Source organism: Gymnogyps californianus, chromosome 5 (assembly GCF_018139145.2).
Source record: "Gymnogyps californianus isolate 813 chromosome 5, ASM1813914v2, whole genome shotgun sequence".
Classification (NCBI taxonomy): Eukaryota; Metazoa; Chordata; class Aves; order Accipitriformes; family Cathartidae; genus Gymnogyps; species Gymnogyps californianus.
The window spans coordinates 7,153,627-7,167,267 of NC_059475.1; the positions used below are offsets into that span (position 1 = coordinate 7,153,627).

General features: G+C 35.5%; 1 protein-coding gene across 2 annotated transcripts in view; it reads right to left on the bottom strand.

Moving 5' to 3' along the window:
• KIF18A (kinesin family member 18A) overlaps positions 1–13,641 on the bottom strand; it is a 41,729-nt gene that overhangs the window by 11,490 nt on the left and 16,598 nt on the right. For both annotated transcript variants that reach the window (XM_050897716.1, XM_050897717.1), the window contains exons 10-12: positions 11,531–11,695; positions 9,624–9,745; positions 8,022–8,260 (exon numbers count right to left, since the gene is read on the bottom strand). In XM_050897716.1, the coding sequence (XP_050753673.1) occupies positions 8,022–8,260; positions 9,624–9,745; positions 11,531–11,695 (526 nt within the window). The remainder of the gene's footprint in view (positions 1–8,021; positions 8,261–9,623; positions 9,746–11,530; positions 11,696–13,641) is intronic.

Sequence of the window (13,641 nt, forward strand, 5' to 3'; positions counted from 1 at the left end):
CATAAGGCAGGGAAATTATAATGTTTATGGTTTGTATTTGCTTCACATTTTACAGCCAGTTCAATCTTTTGCATCAGAATGATCATCATGATTCAGTGATACTAAGTTTACTTTTTATTTCATATACAAAAATGAATCACTATATACTTTACAGAAACATCCGCAGTTAACCTGATAGAGTAGCTTAAAAGAAAAATTTAGAAGTTGTATTTCCTTAGCTAGTGCTTTCAGCTACAATGCTTCTCTTTAAAAATAAGTATTATTCCAAATATATTTTAGAGAAGAGATCACATATTTGCTGATCTTTAATTTCAGGCTGATATTATAAAAGAGAATTGTTAGAATTCTTTTAGATATTATTTTTCTTAAGAGATTCACTCGGAAATTAAAAATAAAAGTCATCCTCCACTGACCAACCACCCCCCATCAAACAGTATGAGGTGGTTTTGGTCATTAGTTTATTGTATTATCTGTCCCAAAAGACTATGCAGAAGAATCGATTTATCAGGAGAGAAACTTAGCAATATTAGATATTTACAGCCCTGTGAGTTAATATGAAAAGCAGAACGCAGTATTTGTGAAACATGAGTCACAGCAAAAGTGAGTAAAGTTCATGGCAAAACAACTCTGATGAATTGGGTTAGTTCTAATTGACATTTGCGACAAAATAATGGCCAAGACTTCTCTTCTTCTGGAACTCATGTTCATACATGCATAAGGGGATTATTTCTGGAAACTGTGCTAAATTAAGTCTACCAGGTTTTTCTGCTAAAGTGAAATCAAATATTAATGTATTCATTTCAATAAACATTTCTGGGCTACCAATGATTGATCCAATTACAATACTAATCATACATTTTCATTCTTTTAACAACTGACTCATGGAATTCCAAATTGCAAATGAGGTCTAGCGAATGCATTTCAATTATTTAATATTCATGTGACTCAAAGGCATCACTGTGATGGCCAGTTTCACAACAGCTTCGCAAACAACAGCTGTGAACTGAAAAAGGCTAAAATCCAGGCTGCATTCGTGTGAGTCCCAGTGGTCAGGTGGACTATTTTACACAGCATGAGAAGAAAAATACTTAAAGTCATACAGGACAGTGTGAAAAGACACTTTTCCTACTTTTAATCAAGTCTTTTACTACATACAACTACACTCCAATTCTTCCTGCCATGAAAATAATAAATTGACTTTACTTTCGGATGTTTGTGACAAGGGGAGGTAATGGATGCCTTTTCTTTTTTTTCCTGTAAATCAATTCCATTCTCTCAATGGTAATGTACAGTAAGGCTTCCGGAAATGGGATGCCTGAAACAATGCCAAGAACTTTCCCATTCACAGAAATACTTGCAAATACCAGTCAGAGCTCTCCACCCATCAGTCCATACTCTATGAATACTGTATGGCTCTCCATTAACCAATACCTAAGAATGGGGGCCCGAATACATTTTTCAATGAACTTATGTTGTTTTCATAGCTTGTGCTTTCCTTGATACAAATAGTTGAGTTGTTCATGAGGTTGCACATTTATGGTTTCATGAAGCATACAAAAGCTTAATCTAAATTTTTAACATATTTGTAAACAAAAATGATAGTGGAAAACCAGCATTTCCTCTACAAAACAACAATTCTAATTTATAATTAAGGTCAGAATAAATAGTAGGTGTGACACTTAAAAATAGGAGTATACATTGATGAAAAAATTGTTTAAAAAAATGTCTTCCCTATTCATATAGGCTAGAAAGTATGGTTGAGACACATTATGGAAACTCCATGTTAAAGCTTCATAGTGAAAGTGAGCAAGAGTAGAGGTTCTGAAAATAATGCGTTTTTAGTCATATTTTAACAAACAAAAATTAAATTACCAAGGAAAAACAATATTTTAAAAAGTATGTGAATACACTCAGTGGGATAAATTAATGTTGTGTAAATATTTTAAAATTATTTTTACTTGAACAACTTGAAATTAAACGATAATTAAAATGTTTCATTTTAGATTAAATTTCAGGGTATTTAATTTTATTTTAAAAATCTTGAAGTGGTGGAGGAAGAAAAACCACATCAAATAAGTGCAATCAGAAATTTAAGATTCAGATACTCTGTTAAATTCTTTACAAAATAGTCCTTGAATCATCACATGTAGAGTGTGGCAGCATGCACTGCAAAACAATTGTTTGTTAGATCAAATTACTTGTCATGCATAGCTGTGTTAATATGGCACTGTCTAAACAAACCAGAAGAGCAAGGAACATCAGCTTAGGACAAATTGTGAATTTTGAGAGCTATTTCTGGTACCCCGGTAGTGCTACTGTAGATACAGATGACTAAGCAATATTACTTGGTTGGATGAGGTTGCTGATTAAACAGTCAGCTAGCAACATACATCTCTGACTCTCAGAGCAAGACATTTTACAGAAGGCATTTAAAGGTTTCAAAAGTTAAAGGAAAAACAAGATAGAAAGAGGTCTATTCCTGTAGTGAAGTGCTACATGGGCTTTGGCAAAGCGTATGGGCTTTAGTTAGCTTTCTCTGAACATCAGAGTTTTTAAGCACAAGAATCGACTGTCTTGATAACTTGACCGTAGAAACAGATGTTGAATGAATGGCCAGAGAGTGTCATGATCTTTTCCTCTCCCACTATGACTTTATATTATTTAATACATAGGAGACCCTTTCCAAAGAAGAAATCTTCATTAGAAACAAAGATTTATGCATTACTGGAATTCAGCTGAAATTCTTTGGTATTTTGAAGCTCCTGATAGAAAGAAGGATCTTATAACAAGGTAACATCAAAAACACTTCATATAATAAAGTAAGCACATTTGGAATATATTTCTCCAAACTTCTTTCTGTAAGAGACTTTCAACAAAGCCTGGAGTAACAAACCCTACCCTTTCACCTTTGCTATCCTTCCCTTTACTCTTTTTAGATTCTTTTTCCACATCAACCACTAGTTTGAGTTCCTTCTTCAGGATCAGCTAGTGGAATGTCGTTAATTCCAAAGAAACCCATGAGAAGTTAAGGCCCTGCTTTCACAGCTCTTCCTATTCTACAGAAATGATTTAGCTGCTTTAGTCTTTTGGGGACAGTGCTTGTAATCAGAAAACTTATTTATGTGACTTAAAGCATTTTAATTTTTATGTGAAAACACTCAATAACAATTCATTTGCATTTGACCAATGTCATGGCTTTCTCTAAAAGGACTGCCAGCAAAAGGTTACAGTGTCATTAAAAAAGTTTCTGCAATGACTAGTGCCTCATGTTTTATGACATGCAGAATTCAGCAGTTTCTTTAAGTACAGATATTTTTCTGCATCACTACCATTTTAAACACATAGTGACTAAACAGTAACTTGTAGTTTGTTAATGAATTTGAAATTTTCAAATATGGGTAACATGGATACTGCATACATCCTTAGATACTTTTGATCTCAACAAAAGATATGTAATTATTAACTTCATAAGCTTACACTGAAGAGGAATTTGTATTTTCCTCATAAATCTTACTGTTTTCTACATGAGTAGCATCTCATTTTTGCAGAGGGATTTTATCTCAAAAAAATGTTCTTTCAAATATGTGTTAACATAGGTTCAAAAGCAATACATCACATTTGTTACCAGCAGATCTAGTGCACTCTCTTCCTCTAAGATGCTCTAGACTTACATTTCATATGAAAGAAACATTACATTGCCACCAATTAACTTTTCTATCCTCTCCCCCAGATTATTTAGAAAACAAACTTCTGAGACACTAAACACAAGGTGACATATATTTACATTAAATGGGAGATTGAAAAAAATTACTGCTCTCAACTTATAACATGAAAAATAAGAATCAAATCACAAGAAATGAAGTGCATTGCTCTTTCCTGCTGACAAGTTGAAGTCCATGCAATTATGTTATATGTGAAATATGGATTTTTATATAAGGAATAATGACCACTGTGTAGCACGTGGCTAATGGTTGTTTTTCCATCTTGGTGCAAAACACTATTTCCTTCCAAACATCTTGAACAAATTATAAATAATAAAATATCAATGCACCAAAGGTGTGAGGGGATCTGTATAAATCTTCCTTTTTATTTGTTCACTAAGTTCTTAGGTCAGCTCTTGCTAAGATTTGCCAAACATACTTCTGAGATGACTTTAGGGAGAAGGAATTGGATTCTTGAATAATTTATTTCATCTTTAAAGGAAAAAAGAAATTACTACATCCTTCCTATTTCTGATTGGGATGTTGCCCTTCTACTACTTCACATTTTCCCATGCTAATGTATTTTTTCTGATTTATGTTTTTTTTCTTAATAGTTTGTTATATACATTCTGCACAAGAGAAATGGATTTCCATAACATAGTATCAGCTAATAGTTCAACATATTTTAAATGTGAATTCAAACAAACAATTGAAGAAGAGCTATTTCACTGCATTTATTTTGTGCTCAACAGAAAAATTTTTAAAGCACTGGTAAGTGGATTACTTTTTTCCACTCCACCTCCCAAGTTGTATGGAAATGATTGTGTCAACACCAGTAGTATTTTAGGTAAGGACACATTCAGATTAAAATGATACTGCAAAAACATCGTTTGAAAAGAGTTTATTTGTTCTGAGCAGAGCTGCTACTGTTCATGTTTACTTGTTACCTAAAGGTTTTAAAATTAAATAATTGAATGTCCAATTAATCATGTTTAGAACTTTATTTTAGCTTCTTCCAGTATGCAGAGCCAATTCTCAATTCAATTCCAACTCAATTTCAAATTGAAATGTCTAATGTCCAGTTCTCAGTACTTAGTACCTAGTAGCAATATGTCTTATTCTGTACAGTGACTTATGTTTAGAAATTTTTGTACAACAATGGCTACCTACTGAACAGTAAGTCTTATACTAACAAGCAGTATTGAGGAAAAAAGCTGTTGAAGAAAACTTACTTTATGTGAGCTCACCAACATAAGCTGCCAATGAGAGAGAGGTAGATTCTTTGTGAAGATTAAAAATCTTCAGTAATTTGGAAAATATCCTGGCAACATCTGCTAAAATTATCAACACATTTATCCAACTAGTCAAAAGCAAATGGAAAGAGCACACAATCAGATGAAGAGCATAAAAAAACCTGAGATGTGTGTTCTTAGAAATTGTCTTGTTAGAAATTATCATAACCTTTCCTGTAAAGGTTACAAAATTTGGAGGACAGTTGTTTCTACCATGTTTTCTCCTGCATCTAATAAGAGGGGAAAAGGAGTCAAAGTAATGTCTCCTATTTCCTTTTCCAAAGAACAACAAGTAAACAAAAATACCACAAAAGATTTCTATGGACATCTTCAGGCAAAGACACCATTTACAGCTGAAAAAAGTCCATCTTAACTGAAAAATACGGTGTCCATTTACTTAGGTGAACATACAGTTCAACAACATTTAGAAGAGAATAACTGGAAAACCTCCACATAAGACTTTCAAGACAATGCTTCAAATTATGTCTAATGATTTTAATGGAGTGAAATGTTTATGCCTTAAAAGTTTGTGTGCAATTTGAATAATAGTTATTTTAGTGTTTACTTCAGTAAGAACAGATCTGGCCTTTTACAACACAGGACTTCAAGAAAGGTGGAACAGAAGTAGATTAATCAAGAACTCTAATGAAGCTTACTAGCATCAAGAATTAAAATTCACGACAATGATAACCCACATATGACAGGACAGAATCTCTACAATCGATATTTAGTTACAAAGCATATTATACAGTTTACTGGACCTGTATTCGGGTACATCTCCCTACCAATTCTGCCAGAAAAAAGTCCCTCTAAAAGGAAAAAAGTATATTAAAAATATGCCTATGATATGAAGTAAATACCAGCTAGGAGCATGGCTTCATGTTTGTCTTGCACATATGCAATACCAGTCTCCAAGTGAAAACCCCATTGTATGTGAGTCTTGAATTCTTATTTTACAAGTGGTTTAGAGAAGTCTGTATTTCTTTCCTTCTTCAGGTCACAGACTTATACTTCCACAAATCCAACCTTACCGTGTCATAAATGCCATTTTTTAGGGGTTTGGTTTTTTTTTTATACAATAAAAAATTACAAATTTCAGGCAGATAATCACAGTCTAAATTATAAATGAAAATACAGACATATATATACACATATATACACACATGAAACGTGATTTAAAGTAAGAATGGGGTGATTTTTGTAAGCAGAACTGCTAGCCCTTAAGATTCCAGTGTTCTAGTACTGAAAATAAAGTGTTACAGTATTTGAATTCTCAGATGAGTTATGACAGGAAACAACCCCCACCTCCAAACCCTTCACTAATCTGCTTTGCCATGACAGAATAAACAGACTAGAAAACCAGTTTTAAAAAAATATACTTTTTGTTTAAAAATAGAAATAAAACAAGAAAGAAAATCACTAGAAAAATCACTATTTTAATGCCTTTCATAAAGCTTTGCAGAATATATTTCCATTATGATATGACAGTAGCATCGTGGTTCCTAATGAACGCAATGCCACAGAATGCAGGTACTTAACACTACCATGATTTTCCAAAAGGTTGCTAGCAATCCAAGATCATATCCAATTTCTTTCTATATGGGAAAGGAGAATGGAGCAGAGTGGAAGAGTGTGGCAACCCGCTGAGGTCCACTGCCCTCACTCCAAGAGGGAAGGAGAAACAGGCAAGCCAACAACTGCTTTCAACCTTGCTGAATCCCTGACTAGCATGGGCAGAACAGGAAGTATAAGCATGCAAGTCTGCAAACTTCCTTTTCCTTCTCTCTGAAAACACAAAAACAAACCCATACCAAAAAACCCCTCTCAAACTAAAAACAACCCAACACCACTCCACAAAAAAAAAAACCAAACCAAAAAAAACCCAAACAAAAAAACCCTGAACCCATCCCACCCTCAACACAATCTGACCTTTACGTTGCAGACAGTGAAATACTGGGCATCAACTATCTGGTATGATCAACAGCGATACAAATATATGCCAAAAATCATATACACACTTAATGAGAACAGACGTAATAAATGGTTCCCCAGAATAATTCTCAACCCCAGAGTGAGCTGTGTAGAGAAAGAAAGCTAAAGGAAGCAGGGAACTAATTTCACAGTGCTCCAGGGGTCAATGCTCTTCCATGACTACCAGCTTTTGAGAAGCTGAAGTACTATTTATCTGCTTTTCCCTTGTTACCTATGGATGTCTTTCAATGTTATGGATTATTACCTGTAATCAGAAAGTCCCAGTGTGTTGAGTGCTGCCTATCCAGAGCACAAAATACAAGCATTGGCCCACAGCAGCTGCACTATCAGGCCAAGATTTTGCTTGTCATCCCTCAGAACTGCACCTTCTGTAAGGATTCTTCATCCCTTTTTACCCAGGCTACACTCCAGGGCGACTCACTTTACAGCTAAAGAAGAAAAGCCGGCTACATAGAGTTATAGGGAAAAAATGGGGCCATCAGGATACAGCAAAGCAGTCAATTCCATGGTAGAAATAGTGAATCCTTTGATTCTTGGAAAAATAAACTTATAAAATATTGTACTAAATTGATTCCCGGTCAACCTATAATTAACGGGAAGTCTCATCCCCCCTCAAGGCTGTTACTTGAAACTGCAAAACTGTAGTAGCTGCTTAACATTTCAAATCACTTCAACAGAATTATAATACTTACTGACACTGATTCCTTTTCCATCAATGTCATGTGAAAGTTTCAAATGGAATTATTAATAACACTCACAGGATCTAGGAACATTGGTATATGGGGTATGTTACAACAAGAGAAGGAGGGAGTTATCTGTTGGTTGAGTGTGTCTAGCCATTGAAAAAGCACACTTATTTCCTATATCCAATTAAGAATGGTATATAATTTATAGAAAGTGGGTCTGAGGCTTGGTTTTACATTTGGCTCCAATATTTGCAGAAGTGTGCATCCACTGTGTCTATGGATGACATATAGCTTTTGCAGGAGACATTTAAAAGTATTTCCAACAGAGAACAAATTAATTATATACTTACGGCATGGGGTGTTTGGTCTGCTCACAAGTTGTGGGAATGCAAAGATAGCTGACAACTCTAGTTCATGGTTTTGATTTTGTTCCTTTTCTTCAGTCTGGTCAGCCCAAACTACTGATTTTTGTCTTTGAATCAGCTGTTCAAACTCCCCAAATTCGGTCTCAGTTAAATTATTTGTCAACCCAGCTTCTTTCAAAGTCAGGTATTGCTTGCGAAGAACTGGAAGCAAGCTATTTAGTACTCTGTAAAACAACAAGAGGCAAGACAAATATGACTAAATCATAACTAATCTGATCCTTACTAGCACCGCCACTATTAGGAATACGAGGGGTTTTTTTGCCCTTCTCCCCCCCCCCCCAAGTTCTGCTGTGTAATTTATTTTGGGGGAATACCATGATACTGAGAGGAAATATTCATGACTAGGTAGAGCGATTTTTCTCTTTTGCAAAATCTTGTATTTCACTCTAAGCATTTACTAGGACACTGACGGAAAAACTGTACTAAGATCTTCAGTCCCTCAAACACCACAGAAATACAGTCAGTATATCTTGAGTTCTGACTTTCTAAAATTAATTATCAGATAAATGAAGAAGAGTATAAACCAAATAATGTCATTTAAATCAAGCACATCTTAATTAGATGTGCACAGAACCTTATTAGAAGCCTAGACCAAATAAATTTAGATACTAGGATCTTTAATTAAAGAATGGAATACATTAAGATCCACACACAGCTGCAAATCAAATTGAAGTGACAAAAGTTTGGGAATTCTACCTGAACACAGGAATTCATTAACTGTGGAGTCAGTTGCAACACTAAACAGTAGGTTGAAGCAATAGGGAAAGGGATATGTACATAAAAACCCAAAGAAGCAACTCTGTAATTACTAACAATGTAGCTTTAAAAATTTCGCTTTCAGTTTTGCAGGTGTATGTATTTGTTTTTGTAATGTTTATGGTAACAGCCTTTTCTCCAAAGGAGGAAGAAAAGCTGGTTATTTCATTTTGGAATGATGTAATTATAAATTTAATATACTTATTTACTGAACAGATTTGCGATTACTTTCCATTCCTTATGTCACACTCTGAAAGCTAGTCTCCAACATTTTCAAGGCTGATAATAGAAAAAGAGCTGATGCTTACCTGCAAATTCAGCTTTTTTCAGTCTGACTAGCTATGTAACAGTCTGATAGTAACATTTTTTAACACAGGTAAATTAATTAATGTCTACAGTGCAAGAAATTAAAAGAGAACACAAACACTTAAATTAATACTGGTGTTCAACACAGAAGAAGAAAATAAGACACCTTGATCTATTGAACAATTTGTAAAAACTATGCAAAGAAGAAAACTGAAATAAGAAGCACTAGAGTATACCTGCATATTCTGTTAAACAATGGTGGATACAGACCAAGATTTATGAAGTGATTATTATTTTTACATATATTTTTGCTTAAGAAAACACAATTCTAACTTAGGAAAAAAGTTTGAGAAAAAAAATATCTTGCTTCTGTTTCAACTAAAACTAAATTCTATAGATATGTCTTCTGAAGTTACAAATGTCAGAATACAAGTCTTATCACGCCTGCTATGAAACTATACTTACTTTTCTGTCTGTTTATAATGCTGATCTTGAAGGGACACCAGAGATAACATGTGCTCAATCTGGGCTTTCAGGTCCTTAACTTCTAGGTTTAAATGGCAACACTGCAGATCTTTACAGAGTTCCTTGGGAAATTAGCAAGAAAAAAAACAAAAAACTGCACATCAAACTGATAGTGACAAACTAAAATTTAAACTAGAAATAATATTAATTCATCCTATATTGAAAAGTAAAGATGGAGTGGATCTATATTATTATAAGAAAGTTTTATGGTAGAAAAGTATGAATTGTTTGATTTTTATTTACATGCATAAATATTGCTTTGTAGATTCCTTTGACCAATAGTGGGTGTGCTGTAATTAGCATTAAGAATCCAACAGGCACACAGGTATGCTTATCTGTGCATGCCCAAAAATACATTTGCCTCTTTTACTGTGTACTTGCTCCATATCTGAATTTCAGTGACACTGTCTGAGATAAGTCTTCACTGTATTCGGTCATCTTCCTGAGATGCCAGTATCCTGTTTGAAATATCTTAAAGTTAATTTCTTTTAAGGTATCAACACATTTTAGTCATCCCAATAAAAATACAAGTATCGAAATATATTCCATTATATGAGTCACATAAGTGCTCATTACACTATCATTTAAGACACTCCAATTGCTCACTGAAACTAAAAGGCAGGGAGGAACAACCCCCCACTTTTTTTTCCCCTCTTCTCCGTGTTCCTGCACAGACCTTCATCCCTTCCCTTCTGCCAGCTCTGGTGCTTGTCTGAGGCTGCACCGAGCTGACTCTACTTGCTAAAACTTGGCAGAGAACTTAACACAACTTCCCACTTCTTTCCCCCTTCCCATTCCTCCCCTAGCACCCTCCAAAAAGCAGTTTTTTTGGCCAGGCTAAGAATTGGGTTGTCACATGGTTCAACAAGCATCAGGAGCTCCTGTGAAGGTAAGACTAGAAATGTATGGCCAGGAGCAGGATCAACACTCTAGCAGCCATCTGAACTGCTCAGCCATAGCATACTTATTCCCCTTTAGCATGCATTTTTATACGTAATCGTACACTTTCATGAACAAGGAATACTCGCACAAACAATGAAGTACTTTTAGGGTGGAAGAACAAAACAGCTAACACTAGAATTTGAAACCACCCTAAAAGAATGGCAGAAGCCATGAGTAGAAGCGAGACGAAGAGACGAAAAAAAACCCCAGCAAAACAACAAACCACAATGATCTATTCTGTTGTGGTTTAACCCCAGCCGGCAGCTAAGCACCACGCAGCCGCTCCCTCACTCCCTGCCCTGCTCCCAGTGGGATGGGGAGGAGAATCAGGAAAGAAGGTAAAACTCATGGGTTGAGATAAGAATGGCTTAATAACTAAAGTAAAATATAGTACTAACAATAATAATAGTGAAATATAATAATAATAATAGTTGTAATGAAAAGGAATATAACAAAAAAAGAAGAGGGGAAAAAAAAGGAAAAAAAACCCCCAGTGATGCACAATGCAATTGCTCACCACCCGCTGACCGATGCCAGAGCCGCAATCCACCCCTGCCGGCCAGCTCCCCCCTGTTTATATACTGGGCATGACGTTCCATGGTATGGAATATCCCTTTGGCTAGTTCGGGTCAGCTGTCCTGGCTGTGCTCCCTCCCAGCTCCTTGCACACCTGCTTGCTGGCAGAGCATGGGAGACTGAAAAGTCCTTGGCTTAAGATAAGCGCTACTGAGCAACAACTAAAACATCAGAGTGTTATCAACATTATTCTCACACTAAATCCAAAACACAGCACTGTACCAGCCACTAAGAAGAGAGTTAGCTCTGTCCCAGCCAAAACCAGGACAATTCTTAACTATAGTCAGATGTTGCCATGAAATCTGACCTTGAAGTGAAAGGCATTTTACCTTTGGAATACACCCATCTTGACCCAGGAGGCGCATTTCATTTTCAACACGATGCAGCCAATTGGTATTTTCCTCAAAACGTTCAACCTCCTCTTCTTTCTTCTTCTGCATGTGTACACGGTGGGTTCTAAGCATTGCAAGCCTTTGATTCCGCTTGCAAGTGGCCTAAAAAAAAAAAAAAAAAAAAATCAGCATTTAAGGGGAAAACATTCAAATGATATTCACAAACATCTCTATATAAAAAAAGATTTTTTCCATACTTTTATAGTCAACTAGGCATAGCAAACATTTTGCATTTTTGACCAGTTTAATAAAAGTGAAGTAGCACATTCTCCTTACGGACATTACTGAGTTATATTTAAACATTTTCAAATTTTTTTTTCCTGGAAGCCCTTATAATGGAGACTATAGTCATTTGATTATTCCTTTAAAGAATATGACATTGGATTTGATCAATTTCTGTTCTAGGCCGTAATTATCTTAAGTTGGAAAGATGGGAAAAACTACATGTGCACATACAGACAAACAGACTTCTAGATGCAACATAACCTAGTAATTTCTAGTAACTCAAGCATGAATATGAAGAAGGAATTTTATCTGCTTTATTTTCCTAATGCAATATGTCCTAGAAAAAGCCCACTAAAGGATAAAGTATTTGGCAAAGGAAAACCCTCTATCTTCAAGCATCAAAATTCTTCTGATGCTTCTCTGAAATCTGACAACAAAAAGGCACAAAACCAGCAACAGCAAACTGGATATGAATGAGGTAGTGTCCTAACAAGGCAAAGGAGACTCTTTCTATTCAGAGGACAACTATAGTTTGCAGTATACTTTAAAAATTAGGTTACTAACTCAACTAGTCATAGAGAACGTTAACTTCAGATGAAGTTCAGAGTTCAGCTTTGCCTAAACTTTAATTATTAAAAAACCCCCACAAACACTTAAAGTATATTGCTACACTCAACAAAAAGAAACATACAGAACCCAGTTTTTAAAAATTATATAACCTAAATCTCTATGTCCGTACATTCCAAAATTAACACTCTAAATGAAAACTTCATCAATTAGAATAAATCTACATACTTAGAATAGCAGGGCAAATTAGTTCTATTATAAAATGCCATAAGAAACTCTGAATGTACCTCCCTAATGTTGCACAAAGCAGAAATTACTCTAACTGGTGCCCTTCTGAACATGCTGTAGAAATCAGGAACAGTACCTGGAGAGATGCAGATTGCATTTCTTAAGCTGACTTTTCAAAACACTTACTTCAACACATGGCATGCAGTACACAGAACCAGCATGGTAAAGACACCTGAACTACATGTGTGCTCCAGGCAACTTACCAGGTCAAAGACTAGATTCTAGCCAGAATTTCACTTCGCTTTCTCTTTAGACTGTCTTATCTGCTAAGATGACAGAGGATCCAGAGGAGACAAAGCCACTTTGTAAAGGACCAGCTCCTTAGGGAAAGTACCAGGAGGAAGAGTTAACTGTCAGACTAAAGCTCACAATAACCACTGGTTCCCTCTGACCAGTGAGACTAGGGCAGAGCTTTCAGGACTGCTGAAGCAGAGAAATTCAAATGCATTGTGTTGCATACTTCAGCTTTTACACAGTGCAAGAGAGTTATTAGGATTGAAGGTGGTATTGACAATATCCCACCATTTCATGAACCCATCCCATAGGTTCCCAGGAGAACAGGACAGGTTACATCAATGTGCTACAACAGAAAAAAAATGTAGTTATGCATGCTACCTGTACACAACCTCTGGAACACGTGTACTCCTAGGCAAGATACTTGGTTGCTACTCTGTTTTGTAATTGGAAAAAAAAAAAAAAAAAAAAAATCACAAGAGGTATAGAAGAAATCATCCCTCCTGGGCTGAAGAACTGGGACATATTCAACAAGTGTTTTTGAATCCAGCATGGGCAATTGCAGTAAGCAGAAAAACTGAAACCAAAATAGACTGACTGCTTTCCAGGAATATGCTCCTTTTCTAGACAGCAAAAGTAACGTTAAAGTGGCAATCAGAAATGTAGAAGTGATTTTTAAATCTAATATACTTTTTCTACAGCCTATCAAAGTACCAGCAGTTTTTTGCCATGTC